At 34.2% G+C, this 17,407-nt stretch overlaps 1 protein-coding gene and 1 pseudogene across 1 annotated transcript; both read left to right on the forward strand.

The window, feature by feature from the left end:
• The first annotated feature begins 1,767 nt into the window (after window positions 1-1,767).
• On the forward strand, window positions 1,768-4,151 carry LOC100170721 (protein FEZ). Its single transcript, XM_014761999.3, has 3 exons — window positions 1,768-2,239; window positions 2,406-2,704; window positions 3,114-4,151. The coding sequence occupies exons 1-3, from the start codon at window positions 2,053-2,055 to the stop codon at window positions 3,942-3,944; spliced, it is 1,317 nt and encodes a 438-aa protein (XP_014617485.1). The 5' UTR covers window positions 1,768-2,052; the 3' UTR covers window positions 3,945-4,151.
• Window positions 4,152-11,826: 7,675 nt separating this feature from the next.
• On the forward strand, window positions 11,827-16,684 carry LOC100814259 (disease resistance protein RUN1-like; annotated as a pseudogene).
• Window positions 16,685-17,407: the final 723 nt, after the last annotated feature.

Here is a 17,407-nt window from a genome sequence, read left to right on the forward strand (position 1 = left end):
TTCTTCTTGGACTTTTCCTCGTGTATAATCTCGTTTGCAATGAATACACCATCCAACATATGCCTTCCTCCAACAAACACTGATTGTGATTTTGCCACAACTTTGTGAATCACCCCTCGAAGCCTTATGGAGTACCTTAACAATGTGTATAACATCTTTTGGACAACTTTGTACAAATTGTCGTATGTGTATCACATATATTTTTATAATAGCTTATGAATGAAATCGACAAGAGAAATGGACCCATACTCATTCAACATCAAGGCTGAGTCTTTCTTTGGAATCAACGTGATGAAAGAAGAGATGACACCTTTGGAAAGAACTTCTTGTGTGTGAAATTTATTGATCATTTCAAATATCATTTTATAGAATATCCCAAAATTGTAAATGCTTAAGTACGACAATTATTAGGTTGCGTTTAATCTTGAACACTCCTAATTGATGTATATTAGTATATGGTTATAGGTGGGAATTAAGTACATAATTGTTTCACTTATGTTTTCTTAAAAATAATATTTGTAAGAATTCCTTTAAGAAACTATCAAAAATTATATTTTTATCCGTAAATTATCTAATTTAAATATTTGTTCTATCTTGTGAAGATAGCTTAAAGGAACAAGGTCAAATATCCATGAAGCACATGTTGCAGAGAAATTTAGCTAACTCTGATGTTAGATACATTGGTAGTAATAAACAAAAGGGTTTAGTTAAGATTAATATTTTAATTACTATAATGTTTCCATAAGGGCAAAGCGGTCCCCTGAACCACTTTAGACTTTGATCACACGCCCTCTTGTTGTTATTAGAAATTTGACATTAACCTTAAAATAATTATTATTATTTAACTGATTCAACCTGGCAAAATCAGTGGAATAGAAGCTCTGGGAATGGAATAGAAACGGGATTTTCAGATTCTCAGAAACCTTAAATAATAAAATCCTTAGTGGGTCTGACTGGAATTTGCTGTTGAATTATAAATTTGAGCTCTGTTTCGGAATCCGGTTCAGGTCCACGTTTCCAAATGATATTTTAAAGTTTCAAACATTATAGTATTAAATAAATATCATTGATTACTTGGAACTTTGATAAGATCTTGTCTTGTTGCGGATAGACCAAAACTTTCATGACATTAATGTGTTTAAAGGGTAATTAAATATATAAGATTGTAATCCCCCGGAAGTTGCAAAATTAGGCGGTTTATTGAGATTCTACCATAAGGTCATAAGTCTTATACAAAATATTTTAACTTCCGAGAGAGTTAAAAGTTTAATTTAATAATCTATAATTGATAGTCTGATAAACGAATTATTGAAAGGAAAATTTTCTTTAAATAAGGCAAAGCTAAGAAATAACAGTATTTTGTTGATTTAAATCATCTTTTGATGTTAATATAACTAGATTTTAATTAAAATATACTAATAGCATAAATATTATCGAATCTATAAAATCTCTACATTAATGGTGCATATATGAAAATTAAACTAGTATACTTTAATAAAAAGAGAAACACGTAATTATTATTAACTATATAATTAGTTATATTATTTATAAAAGCTGTTTATTTTCTATTCAAATTTCAATGAGGGTACCTTGTTATACGGTGGTAGTAAAACTCTAGGGTATTGACTTAAATGGTTAATGGATTCAATTTCTTAATTTCTCGGTAGTCGGTCTGTATTAAGAGCTTTGCCCTTTGCATGTTTTTATGAACCAAACTTAAGCGATTCTCGCAAAACACACACACACACACACACTCCTTTGAAAGTCACCAGAAAAAACGGCTGATCCATCGGAGGTAGACACCTTCTCAGGAAGCACATAACCACTTCAAATTAACTACACTTCATCACTCTCATTCTCACTCTTAGCTTCTTCTTCTTTTTCTTCTTCTAGGGTTCTTCTTCTAGTTCAAAACCTTTTAGGTCATCTCTTTCAAAGCACCTTTAAGGGTTGTTGGTTGAAAATCTTGAGGAGACAACAAATTAAGGATTCCTCTCTATCTTTTTCCATATTAATAGTTAAGAGGGTTATTAGAACAAAATAGGTTTAAACATGATGGAAGAGAGAAATAATGATGCTGAGAAACTTGATGAAGTTATGCTACCGGGGTTCAGGTTTCATCCAACTGATGAGGAGCTTGTAGGGTTTTACCTCAAGAGAAAGATTCAGCAACGCCCTTTGACTATTGAGCTCATCAAGCAGCTTGATATCTACAAATTTGACCCTTGGGATCTTCCAAGTAAGACACTTATATACTCTTGGTTCATATTACTCTAATTAAACTTAATTAGCTTGGTTCTATATGTATATATTTAAGTATTTCTTTTTTTTTTCTTTTGTTATTAATTAGAGGTCTCTAATGGTATACATCATGTAACAGTTTTATGATTCTGATGTATGTGTAGAGTTGGCCACCACAGGAGAGAAAGAGTGGTATTTTTACTGTCCAAGGGACAGAAAATACAGAAACAGTGCAAGGCCTAATAGGGTAACTGGAGCTGGGTTCTGGAAAGCAACTGGGACTGATAGGCCTATCTACTCCTCAGAAGGTTCCAAGTGCATTGGCCTGAAGAAATCCCTAGTCTTTTACAAAGGTAGAGCTGCCAAAGGAGTCAAAACTGATTGGATGATGCATGAGTTCAGGCTACCTTCTCTCACTGACTCACTCTCCCCAAAGTACATAGACAAGACCATTCCTGCTAATGTAAGTAACAAAACTTACTCAAACTTAATGCTGTGTTTAGTGTACGCATTTCCCTCAACGCAACTGGTGTTAAGAAAAATAAAAAGCTTCCCACGTTGCTTTTGGTTCTGTGTCCTGGAATGCGTGGTTTTTTTCGGTTAAACTTGGTTTTATTGCTTAACCAAACACACACATAAAAGTCTGTCTGGATACCAAGCCGGGGGAGTGTTTTTGAGATTTTTTTATATTAAAAAAATGTTTTATATTTAGTAGAGAAAGATCTCAAAAACTCTTGTCACTTGTATCCAAATATACCCTTAAATCTATTTTTTAGGGAGTTAGTTACGAGTTTCAACTTTCAAGTGTTTGTGGTTGTGAAGATCATCAATTTTCGGACTTTTTTAATTAACTTGTTTATGAACACATGCAGGAATCTTGGGCTATCTGCAGGATATTCAAGAAAATCAATGCTACAGCTCAAAGAACTTTATCTCAATCTTGGGCCTCTTCCCTACCTCCTGATACAAGAACCTCTGATCATCATATCCAAACCAAAGATCAAGACAGCACTACTCAGTTTTGTTCAGACAACATGCCAATGACAAATAAAACTACCTTAACCAGCCAGTTCTGTAATAACAATTACAATGATTCACAACCCTTACCCACTAATAGTAGTAGTAGTCCTCTTTGTCCCTTAGATGTTGCCTCATACAAATCCATCATTAACCCATTGCTTTACAAAGCCTTTGATCATTTTCCCATTTCTAATGAAGACCTTAGAACTAGCTTGCTATTCTCACCCCCCTTTGAAACATCAGATGCTAATCCCAAATCTACAATGGTCGACGTTTCTTCCATGTTGTTGAGCTTGCCATCCTCAGTGCTTGGAGATTTTAACAAGACTACTTCAGAAGACACAAATACAGCTTCAAACTTTGGTGTATTGCAAGAGCACTGTAGTGGCTACCCAATACCATTTCTACCTGAGATGCAAACCACATTTGGTAACCAACAACAACAATATTGTGATAATATTAATGCATTGGTAAAGGGTCCTAATGTGAATGTGCCTCGTGTTGATGACCAAGAGTTGGAGTTGGAGACAGTAGTACAACGATCCATTGGGTTTCCATTAAGTGCTACTATGCCTTTGAATATTGTCGATGCATGGAAGTCAAATAATCTGCTTTGGGATACTTCCTCTTTTCCTTGTGATATGCCATCTAGTTATTATTCCACAACTAAGTGTTATACTTAGTCCATTATTATTTTATTTTAGACATATTAGAAGCCGTTTGTTTTGTAGCTTCTAGTAGTAGGAAGTAACAACTACTAAGTCTGACTTTTTAGCTTAGATTTCTGTTCAATTTACATTAGCAAAGTAGGACTTTTTATTATTATTAATTTGAAACTTTTTTGTAACTTAAGGTTATGTGCGAGCTCAAATGTGTATGGAATAGAAATTTGACTGCAATATTGCGCGAGTTTCTAAACAAGAATTAAGCAAAAACAGCCAAATACCAGAATCACGTCTAGCGGAGACATGCACACATGATGATCCTAACAGGGCATTTTAGTTAAAATATTATGTGCAGTTTTCACCGTCAACGTGCGAATATCTAATTGCTTACTACACACTCTAATTAGTCTAAGATATAAGTAATGAAAATGATTTAAATAATTATTAATGTATCATTAGGAAATAAGAATCTTTCAAAATTAATCACATTGTGTATTAACCGGGAATAGACAATGGGTAGGATCTGGTGAATAAGATATTATATATAATACTCATTTCGTCGACGACGTCGGTGGGGTTGTTCCCTGAACTGCCAAACATTGGGTCGGTGATGATTGTTGTTACATTCGGATCTAATATGTTGGAATGGAGGAGAGGAGATTTGGTGTGAACGATGATGTTTTTGGCTGTTAAGATTATGGTAAGGAGAGCATGTTGCTGTCGGAAATTGTCTCTGGTGACCGAGAATGGTAGCCTGTAATAGAGTAGTTTGAGGGAAAAAAAATGATGATAAAATGTGAAAGATGTATCATAATATTATGAAATAAAATTAATTTAAAATTTATTATTTTTTATACACCACACACAAATTACATCATTTATGCACGGTAGCCTGAGTTTACAATGTATAATATTCTTCTCCAATAAAATCAAACCATCGTAAGACTTGATTTTCTTCTCAGTTAATAATGTTACTATTACATCTATACTTTACAAAACATGTTTTTTTGTCGTTTTTGTTTCTTTTAATCCTCGTGATATATCGTATGTTTGTAAGTTTGATAAAATTTTCAAATCAAATAAATTTTGCTCGAGAAGCTAGAAGACTACTATAAGATATAATATGTTAGATTACAAGATTGCAAGTATGGAAACTGAATTAATTACCAAGGTTAAAGTCTTCAGACTTTAATATTGTTTACTAAATAAAATTAATAATTATATATATATATATGACATTAATGTATTATAATTAAATATATATATATATATATATATATATATATATATATATATATATATTAATAGGTGTGAGTATGGGATGGGATCTCATTACAAAAATGTTCGTTGTTATAGTGGATTAAAAGCCTATTGTAATAGCGAAACCCATTATAAACTAATTTTATTGACGATCTCGAAAAAGTTTTTTAATTTTTAATACAATGTTTTTAATATGATTGTAGTGCTGGTATTGATATGTCATGACCCACACTATGATCACCGTATAGATTATGATTTTCCCAGCCTGACTAGCCTAATAGTACCTTACACTAAACACAAATAAATGACTAATCCAAAGAGATTACCAAAAATCTGACAATTTCTCCTAAAAACAGAACAAATCACATAAAATAACTTGTGAAAATATATCATATATTCATGCGTGTATATATATTCAGATCCAGCAATCATATATCAAGGTCACAAATCACAGTATAAGCCTTTGATATAATATTCAACACACCAAGTAGTAGTAATATAACTCTTACACTGGAAGAGGCAAAGTGTCTCAAAACATCTTAATTACATCATTAACATATCTTTATGAAAAATCATCTACCACTCAAAATAAAGAAATTTCCTCATTTTCTATTTCTTCCCTTATCTCTGTAACTGCATCATACTGGAGTTACAAAAAATATAATCTCCATCATATGCAATGGAGGTCTACTAAAAAGATAAACAAATTCCTAGGTAAGTCAATAAATTTTAAGAAGTTAGCTACTTAACCACCTGTTTATCTGAGGAGAAAAATGAAAAAAAAAAAAAGATAAGTCATGAGAACTTAGTGAGAGAATAAAATACAAAGTGGACAGAAAAGAGAAAGCAAACATAACATGAGTCTTTCATTCAAAAAGAATTGAAATGACATTTAGTAAAAGCAAAAATAAACAAACTCACTTTAAGGAAAATTAATATTTACTCCCTTGAAAACTCATTGGAAATATAATTAACATCATAATCAAACATAATAATTTTTAATTTCATTTATTACTATGTGTACATAGACTACATTATCTCTTCATTGTAATGAACGGTAAATTAGGCTACATTACCACTTCTTTGTAACAAACAAAAATAGGAATTATGGATATTCAACCCATAGATTGTATTCTTTCTTCGTTGCAACAAATGAAAAATAAATTTACTATGAGTATTCGATTCATAAACTACATTATCTTTTCGTTGTAGCAAACATAAATCAATCACAACACCCACAATGATAAACAAATTTCACATTTAAAATACATTATTAAACTATATTAAAATACTCATCAAATCATTAAGGATCACAGAAAATCAATTTTAACTAAGAAAAATAAATATTATACTTCATCCTCAAGTACTCATAGAAACCATAATAACCAAAAGAGCTTATTTTAAAATTTACTTTGCTTCAATCTCCTAAAAATAGTTAAAAATGTCACTAAGTAGATTAGCTACTACAATCAAAGAAGACACAACCAATGCCCTCCAATGCCATTGGGAGGAGCCACCATCGAATTTTCTACATAATCTAGGCATTTAAATAAAAAGAACAAGAGATTATATAAAATTCTCAAATTTAACATGTCTAACTTAGCGGGTTAAAAATTTACCTCAAGGAACTCAAGTAGAGAATGTTCTTGGAGATGTATATTGTACCTCCCTACTCAAGCCACATGCTCCATGCTTGTATGCCTCATGGGTATAAGAAATTTTGAATCTATGGAAGAGAAAGTAAGAAAATTAATGAGAGGAAGATGAAGGAGGATTGGAGAGGAGAAAGGGTGTTGTTAGAAAAAATGAAACAAGCACGAAGGAGTTGGGAGGAGGGGGGAGTGGGAATTCTCGGGTGTTCTAAAAAAAAGGAAAGGAGGGATTGTGTTTTTATTTTATTATTATTTTATCTTTTTAAAATGAAACGGTGTGTTTCATAATATATGTTTTATTTGCCAAAAGAAAATAATAATTAAACAAACAAATAAGTGGGGAATTATTTGCTGGCACCTCCTAATTTTGCTTCTTGCACTTCAAAAACACCCAAACAAACCGAAATAGCCATTTTTTGGGAGTCGCAAAATATCTAACTAAATTTATTGTTAGTAGTATATAAAATACTAGAATGATATTCAACAGAGAAAGAACTTGTGATTGAGAATATACTATATGAGTCAAATAATTTAGTATAACATAAATTATTGCAAAAACAAACGACAAATATATTAATAAATGATTTTCTGATCAAAACTTTTTTTTTAATCAAAACTTAATATAAATGATTAGATTTATATTAAAGACTTTTTTAAAAAAAGTTAGTATAATGATTAACGTGGGAATAGGGACACTGATGTCTCATTGGTATAAATTATAAAGTACCTAAAAGGAATTAGCCTTAATAAGGCATTGTAGTTATGTGACTTTACTTTTCCTCTGCTCAATTATTGCTTGCTCAAACATGTCAAGAATCATTGCTATGGCTACCATGTTTAATCCAACGGTTGAGTTTTTTGGCTTTCTTTTTATGTGGAGTAAAAATTCAAATGAGAAGGTTCATTTTGTCTCACTTATTTAAGTGGAGAGGGGTCAAATTAGAGAAACATACACACACACACACAGAGAAACTCATTTGAGATGGAGAAACAATTACAAATCATTGAGAGAGAAAGGAAAGAGAAAATCATTGTGATTTTCACATATCCACTAGAAAGTATTTTTCAGATTGCAACTGCGGATTCATTCACCGTTAGATCGGACTGATTTTTGGCAGCAAGTTCTACACACGTGATACTTCAAATTGTTCGGTTGAATCATGAAAAAGATATCTGGAGAGAGATAAGTGTTTTGCATTCTCTGTTCTATATTTTGAGGTTTCATCTTCTTGTCTCTATTGTCCCAATTGAGGGTCTGTTTTGATTTGACTATTTATAGCACGTTTTAGTGCACTTGTTGGAGACTCTCTTGTATCTTCATTGATTACAGTGGAGTTATTTCTTTAATCTGAACGACCCGTGGTCTTTAATTTCTATTTTGTGCTATATACTTTATTGGTGCTCCTCACAAGTTCTTGCAAGTTTGGGGGAATTTATTTCCACTGCCTATTACTCTATTATAGAGTTTGTTATTGTGTTGGCTTATTTCCCCCATCAGAGTGGTATCAGAGCTCTTTAGTTAAGGGGTTGTTTTTCTACTTACTTGAACGATGGAGGCACATATGAAGGGTGATAGAGACAATAGCAGAAGCAAGTCTAGGTCTCGGTATAAGAATATTGTGTCATTATTGTCATAGAACAAGGTATATCCAGAGGAATTGTTTTCTATGGAAGAAGGAGAGTAAAGACAAGAAGGGTAAGCAAAAAGAGAAGGATCATGATGATAACTGTGTGACTACTGCTACTAGTGATAATCTTGTTATTTTCCATGACCTTGATTCACTTAATCTTGTATCTGATGAGAGCATGTGGATAATTGATAGTGGTGCTACACTGCATGTTACAGCCAGAAAGGAGTTCTTCACATCTTACACTCCAGGTGATTTTGGAGTCTTGAAGATAGGTAATGATGGTGTGTCCAAGGTGATTAGTGTTGGTGATGTTTGTTTGCAAACCAACATGGGAATTCAGTTACTACTTAGATGAGTGAAACATGCTCCAGATGTCCGTTTTAATTTGATCTCTGTGTAGGTACTTGATGATGTTGGTTATGATAACCACTTTGATTCTAGAAAGTGGAAACTCACTAAGGGTAACCTGGTTGTGGCCAAGGGAGAGAAAATTTCAAAGTTGTATTAAACGAAAGCTTTGGTTGCTAGAGATAGTGTGAATGCTATGGATATGGAGGCATCTTTGTGGCACCGAAGGCTTAGTCATATTAGTGAGAAGGGGCTGAATTGTTTAGCCAAGAAGGATATGCTTCCGGGATTGAAGAATGTAGATTTGGAGAAATATTCTCATTGCATGGTTGGTAAGCAAACCAAAGTATCCTTCAAGAAGCATCCTTCCTCCAAAAAATCTAAGTTGCTTGAATTGGTGCATTCAGATGTTTGTGGCAAGGTGAAATCCTTTAGTGGTGCACTCTATTTCGTTACCTTCATTGATGACTGTTCCAGGAAACTTTGGGTCTATGTTTTGAAGACAAAAGACCAAGTTCTTGAGAAGTTCAAGGAGTTTCATGTCCTAGTTGAGAGGCAGTTAAGTAAAAAGCTGAAAGGCATTCATACAAACAATGGTGGTGAGTATTATGGACCATTTGATGTCTACTGCAAGCAGCACGGTATTGCTCATGAGAAAAATCCTCCTAAAACTACTCAATTGAATGGTTTGGTAGAGAGGATGAACAGGACATTGATTGAGAGAGTGACATGTATGCTCTCTAAAGCAAAGTTACCCAAGCACTTCTGGGGTGAGGCACTGTACACGGTGATGCATGTTATCAATCTTAGTCCTGTTGTTGCTTTGAATAGTGAGGTGCAAAAAAAAATTGGTTTGGCAAGAATGAGACGTGTGATCACTTTTGAGTTTTTGGCTGCAAGGCTTTTGTGCATGTTCCAAAGGATAAGAGATCCAAGTTGGATGCAAAGTCAAGGCAGTGGTATCTTCATTGGTTATGGTGAGAATGAATTTAGTCACAGGTTCTATGATCCTATTGAGAAGAAGCTTGTTAGAATTTGTGATGTGAAATTCATGGAAAACCAAATCATTGAAGACATTGATAAGGTGGAGAAGTCTACACCCAAGGAAGAAAACGGTGTGGCTGAATTTCAACCAGTTCAGTCGCCTATTCAGAGTTTGAATACTGATGTTCAGAATGATGTTGGTGTCCAACAACTAGGAGATGAGGTAGATGTTCCTGCTGATAATGATGATGAAGAGGAGCATGACATGTCACAAGATTAAAATCTTGGTGATGCTACCGAACCACCTCAAGTTTAACTCAGGATTTCCAACAGGGAGAGACAACCTTCTAAGAGGTATTCTCCTAATGAGTATGTGATCCTAGTAGATGATGGAGAACCTGAGTACTTTAGAGAGGCCATGGAAAGTGAAGAAAAGAGAAAGTGGCTGGATGCAATAAAGGATGAGATGAAATTCATACATGATAATCACACTATTAATTTAGTGAAATTACCTAAGGGTAAGAGGGCCTTGGATAACAGGTGGATCTATAAGGTGAAGCATGAGAGTAACTCTACATCTCTAAGGTACAAGCCAGATTAGTAGTGAAGGGCTATAGTCAAAGGAAAGGTGTTGATTTTAATGAGTTCTTTTCTCCCGTGGTGAAAATGTCATCCATTAGAACCGTGTTAAGTTTGGCTTCTACTCTTGATTTGGAGGTAGAGCAAATGGATGTAAAAACTTCTTTCCTTCATGATGATTTGGAGGAAGAGACCTACATGAAGCAACCTGATGGTTTTCATGTTGAAGTGAAAGAAGACTATGTGTGTAGGCTGAGAAAGAGCCTATATGGTTTGAAGCAGGCTCCGAGGCAGTGGTACAAGAAGTTTGAGTCTATTATGTGTGAGCAAGGCCACGGGAAGACAACTTCTGACCATTGTGTCTTTGTTAGAAAGTTTTATGATGATGACTTCATTATCCTGTTATTGTATGTTGATGACATGCTTATTGTTGGAAAAAATGTTTATAGGATTGACAAGTTGAAGAAGAAATTAGGTGAGTCATTTTCCATGAAAGACATGGGAGCTCTAAACAAATTCTTGGTATAAGAATCATGCATGACAGAAAAGAGAAGAAGTTGTGGCTGTCACAAGAACACTACATCAAAAGAGTGTTGTAGAGATTCCAGATGGAAAAGGCTAAGGTGGTGAGCACTCCTCCTGCTACTCGTTTTAAGTGAGTTCTAAATAAAGTCCATCAAATGAAGCTGAGAAATTAGATATGCAACGGGTTCCTTATGCATTTGCGGTGGGAAGTTTGATGTATGCAATGGTATGCACAAAACCAAATATAGCACATGTTGTTGGTATAGTTAGTAGATTTTTTTTCAAACCCAGGTATAGAGCATTGGAATGTTGTGAAATGGATTTTGAGATATCTTCATAGTACTGTTGATATGAGGCTTTGTTTTGGTGGTGATAAGCCTACTTTGGTGGGGTACTCAGACTCAGATATGGCTGAAGACATTGATTCCAGGAGGTCCACTTCGAGCTATTTGATTAAATTTGCAGGGGGAGCTGTGACTTGGCAGTCCAAGCTACGGAAGTGTGTAGTTTTGTCTACTATAGAGGCAGAATTCATTGTCATTACCGAAGCATGCAAGGAGTTGCTATGGGTGAAGAAATTCTTGCAGAAGCTTGGTTTTGTTCAGGATAAATATCTACTATTTATGGATAGTTAGAGTGCTATTCATCTTGATAAGAACTCAACCTTTCATTCAAGGTCTAAGTATATTGATGTGAGGTATCATTGGATACGAGATGCTTTGGATGCTAAGCTATTGGAGTTGGCCAAAATTCATACTGATGATAATGGTGCTAATATGATGACTAAGGCATTACTAAGAGGGAAGTTTGAAGCTTGGTGTGAGATCGTTGGTTTGGTGGTCACCTCCACATAGTTGTGAGGGGGAGATTTGTTGGGTTTTTTGGGCTCCCTTCCTATGTGGAGTAAAGGCCCAAATGAAAATGCCCATTTTGTCTCACTTATTTAAGTGGAGAGGGGTCAGATTAGAGAAACAGAGAGAGAGAGAAAGATACTCATTTGAGAGGGAGAAATAGTTACAAATCATTGAGAGAGAAAGGAGAGGGAAAATCATTGTGATTTTCGCATACCCACTACAGAGCATTTTTAAAATTGCAATTGTAGATTCGTTCACCGTTAGATTGGGCTGATTTTTGGACAACAGGTTCTACACACATGATACTTCAAATTTTCTGGTTGGATCATGAAAAGGATATCTGGAGAGAGGGATAAGTGTTTCGCATTCTTTGCTCTATATTTTGGGATTTCATCTTCTTGTCTCTATTGTCCCAATTGAGGGTCTGATTTGATTTGACTGTTTGTAGCACATTTTTAGTCCACTTTTTGAATACTCTCTTATATCTTCATTGATTATAGTGTAGTTATTTCTTTGGTATGAATGACCTGTGGTTTTTACCCTTGCATTGAAGGGTTTTCCACGTTATATAAATTGTGTCTCTATTTTCTTTAATTGCTATTTTGCACTCTATACTTTATTGGTGCTCCTCATAAGTTCTTGCAAGTTTGGGAGAATTTATTTCCGCTGCCTATTACTCTATTATAGAGTTTGTTATTGTGTTGGCCTATTTCCCCCATCACCAACATCCTCGTCCTCCTCATCCTAGGCCTATGAATGGACTTACGATGTTTTCCTTCGTTTTCAGGGTGAGGATACCTGGACCGGTATTACAAGAAATCTTTATCATACTTTGTGAAAAGGGAATCAACGCCTTCATGGATGATCAAGGGGTAAGGAAGGGAGAAGAAATTACACCAACTTTAATGAAGGCAATTCAAGAATCCAAGATTGCTATTGTGATCTTTTCAGAAAACTATGCATCATTAACTTTTTGTTTACAAGAACTTGTGAAGATTATGGAGTGCTTCAAACACAATGGGAGACTGGTTTGGCCCGTTTTTTATAAAGTAGATCAAGTTGACATGGGCCATCCGAAAGGAAGCTATGTAGAAGCACTAGTCAAGCATGAAACAAGAATCAGTGAAAAGGACAAGCTGAAAAAAATGGAGGTTAGCTTTGCAAGAAGCTTCAAGTCTATCTGGTTGGCATTTCAACAAAGGGTAAGTAAATTATTATTGGGTAAAGTATGTTTTTGCTACCTCTAAATAATGTGAAATCCGGACAAAATTTTTCGTCCCATTTAAGTCTCTCTCTTAAATTATAACATTTTACTATTTATCCAGTATGTTAATTCAGTTAGTAAATCGAGTATGTCAATCCAGTATTATAACATGTACTGTCATCATTTTTTTTTTAAATTCGCACAAACATGTGAAACAAAATCTCTGTTCAATCCTATGTGTCACATAAGTAGATTCCCTAACCGAGTGAACACACTAACACATTAGATGAATAGTAACATGTTAAAATTTTAGGGGAACTGAAATGTGACAAAAAGTTTTGGAAGGATCAATTCCAGGTTTTACATATTTTAGGAGATGAAAAATATACTTTACCCATATTATTATTATTTGTAAGATCTTTGAATTTCATATTTGGATAAATAATTTTAATTGAGGAAAGTAATTTATTAGAAAATTTAAATTTATTTACTCTAAAATTCATTGTTTGGATGTTTTCTTATGAAGAATTTAAATTTTAAGAATTTTAAAACGGAACTTTAAACAACTAAAAATGTGAAATTTTAATTTTCTTCTAAAACGTGAGAAATTGAAATTCTCTTCTTCTATAGACGCTCTGCAGTGCAACTTCTTGCTCGCAACCTCGCACTTGCACTCTTGCTTTCACACTCGCAACCCCTTGCGCTTACTCGCACTCACAACCTCACTTTCTCTCTCAAGCTCGTCTCTCTCACGTGCTTTTCTGTGTCATCGTGAGAGAAACCATCGAGGCACATGACCTAGTTCGTTATGGCGGTGCTGATGAGGGTTTTGAGATCGTCGGCATACTGGTACAGAGTTTTCTTGTTAGGGTAGAGCTCGAGGTTGTGATATGCTTCTTTGAGCTCATCGAGAGTTTCGTCTATGGTTTTGAGTCAATTGTGGAGTGCAGTTGTCTTGCGTTTCGTTAGGTTATGTTTGGTTAGGAGTTTCTTCACGGTGAAGTAGTTGTGCTCCACCACGCGGAAGGTGATGCTTAGGGAGAGTTGAATGACGTCGTAGTGGTTGGTTTTGTGAGTGATGTTGGGCTTGAAGGCTATGACAAAGAAGCAGAGTTCGGGATAGAATGTGGAGCCCAATTTAAAATTTTGAAAATGAAGAAATTTAATTTCTTTATCCAAACACAAAATTTTGAAAATGAAAGAATTTCAATTGAAACATTTGAAATTCTTAAAATTTAAAATTAAATTGCCTCATCCAAACACACTCTCAATGACATCATTCGAACTTTTGCACTTGGGCAGGTACCAATATGGGATCATTCGAGATTCAAGAGGTCTCTAAAAGGATCAATCGTATCCCTTTAGGTGTTGCTAAAAGCCCAGTTGGCTTAGTCTCGCGTGCAGAAGGTAAAGTCACTTCTTGATGTTGAGTCAAATGATGGAGTCCACATGGTAGGGATTTATGGAACAGGCAGAATTGGAAAGACAACACTTGCATGTGCAGTGTACAATTTCGTCGCTGATCAATTTAAAGGTCTCTCTTTTTTATTTGATGTTAGAGAAAATTCCGACAAGAATGGACTGGTATACCTTCAGCAGACACTTCTTTCTGATATAGTTGGGGAGAAAGACAATAGTTGGGGAATGTAAGGAAAGGAATTCCAATAATTAAACGTAGGCTCTGCAAAAAGAAAATTCTTTTGATTTTGGATGATGTTGACAACTTGGAGCAATTGAAAGTACTCGCAGGTGAACTTGATTGGTTTGGTTCTGGCAGCAGAATTATTATCACAACTAGAGATATACATCAGCTACATTCTCACGGTGTTGAAACTGAAAGAACCTATAAAGTAGACGGATTAAATCATGATGAAGCCCTTGAATTGTTCAGCTGGCATGCTTTCAAAAGTAAGCAAGTTAATCCTAGTTTTCAAAACATTTCACTGAGAATAATACAGCATTTTGATTGCCTTCCATTACCATTGGAAATACTAGGTTCTGATTTATTTGGTAAAACAGTGCCGGAATGGAATTCAGCATTAGATGCTTATGAAAGAATTCCTCATAAAAGTATTCAGAAAATCCTAATAGTAAGTTATGATGGCTTAGAGGAATTGGAGAAGGAAATTTTTTTAGACTTGGCCTGCTACTTTGTAGGATACAAACAAAGAAATGTCATGGCCATACTACAGAGTGGTCGTGGCATCACTCTAGATTATGCTATCCAGGTGTTGATTGACAAGTGTTTGATAAAAATTGTTCACGGCTGTGTGAGAATGCATAATCTGATTGAGGATATGGGTAGAGAAATTGTGCAGCAGGAATCACCCTCAGCCCGGTGAACGCAGTAGATTATGGTTCTATAAAGATATTGTTCGTGTATTAAAAGAGAACAATGTGTGTGCATTATGCTGTTCTCTTTGATCCTTCATATTTTTTCTTTGATCCTTCATTTCAATTTTATGTTGACAAAAGTTGTCATCCCTGAAGTAATATACTTTTAATTTACGAACTTTATTCTAATTTAATTCTTTTGGCTTGAAGGGATCTGACAAAACTCAGATCATTGTGCTAGACTTGCCCAAAGATAAAGAGGTACAATGGGATGGAAACACATTGAAGAAGATGGAAAACCTTAAAATACTGGTGGTAAAAAATACTTGCTTTTCTAGAGGACCTAGCGCTCTCCCAAAACGTCTAAGAGTGCTAAAATGGTCTAGATATCCTGAATCAACACTTCCTGCTGATTTTGATCCAAAGAAACTTGTCATATTTGACTTGTCTCTGAGTTTCTTTACATTCAAGAATCAAGGAAACATGGTATAATATTAGTTGCCTATCCTGATATGTATTTGGTCTGGAATATTGATAAGTCCATTTGAAAATCCATGAATTAGTTACTCGGTCATTTATACATTTTGCAGAAATTTAAATCTTTGACGGATATGAAGTTAAGTGATTGTAAATTGCTAGAAGAAGTACCAGACTTGTCTGGAGCAACTAATTTGAAGAAACTGCATCTTGATAATTGCAAGGAGCTTCGAGAAATCAGAGGCCTGCCACCAAACATAGAGTATCTTTCTGCTATCAATTACACATTGTTGACTTCCAAGTCTAAGGAAAGGTTAATGAATAAGGTATCTGATCTATGTTTTGAATCTTTTCTCATATTCTTTAAGCATTCCTTAAAATAAAAAAAATAAAAAAGACAAATCTATTGTCATGTCAAATCTTACCTTCGATGCTTAACTCACATTTTAAAATTAAATGTGGTTGACAGACAATACATATAACTGGGGGCACACATTTCGTTTTCCCAGGATCAGCTATCCCAAGTTCGTTCAATCTCAGTAGCAGGGGTCCATCTCAGAGTTTCTGGTTTTGTAACAAGTTCCCAACAATTAATCTCTGTGTCGTGGGATGTTTCCAATGGTTCTGTATGTTTAAGTTGGATGTGTTCCTTAATGGCTCGCAACAGTGCCCAGAGATTACTCTATATGCTACTAGATATATAATTACGACAAATCATACAATTCTGTAAGTAAAGTTGATGAAAGTAAATCTGCTGCTCATACACATACAGAGAATGGGTGGAACTGTGTTGAGATTTCATTTGAGAATGAAGGAAAAAGTGGTATTGAATAGATGGGAGTACATGTTCCAGAACAAGAAACAAACATGGCAGATATTCAATTTACAAATCCAGACCCTTCAATGTTAGAAAAACAATGGTTGATTCGCTTCTTAAGTACTAACCTCTCTGTTTGTTTGGGGTGAGTTACGCACCGTTTCATTTTATATTTATATATATATATATATATATATATATATATATATATATATATATATATATATATATATATATATATATATAACAATCATCCTTCTTGTTTTACTTTAAACACCCGAGACTTCCTGTAACCGTCTCTTTGTTTCTTTTAAATAAATAAATAAAATAAAATAAAATTAGATCATTGGAACTCATTATATAAACAAATTTTAATTATGAGAAGTTTTGTAAAAATATTTATGTTTTTTTTCTCTTATTCTCAAGAATCCCGTAGAGTAACCGGATCTCAAGAATTTTATGGAGCACCAAAAACGTCATCATTTCTAATTGAAAACATTTGAGTTAAGGGATGAATTTTTCACACTTTAGGATTAAAATAAACATGCGTAGAAATTCTTAGAGAATCAATTTTTGGATCGTTTTATGAAATGTAATTCTTTAAATGCTTATCACATTTTATCCTTTTTTGTCAATAATAAATTCTATCAAATTGTATTTTACTCCCGAAATAATTCTAAATTGAAAATTATGATTAATTTTCATGATGAGGCTGCAGTGCTCAAAATCAAGATGTTATTTTTCATTGTTGGATTTTCATGACTTCTTTAAAATACATTTAGGATATACATGCAGAGGTATATAAACTTTTGGTTG

The sequence above is a fragment of the Glycine max genome, chromosome 1 (assembly GCF_000004515.6).
Source record: "Glycine max cultivar Williams 82 chromosome 1, Glycine_max_v4.0, whole genome shotgun sequence".
In the NCBI taxonomy this organism is placed as follows: domain Eukaryota; kingdom Viridiplantae; phylum Streptophyta; class Magnoliopsida; order Fabales; family Fabaceae; genus Glycine; species Glycine max.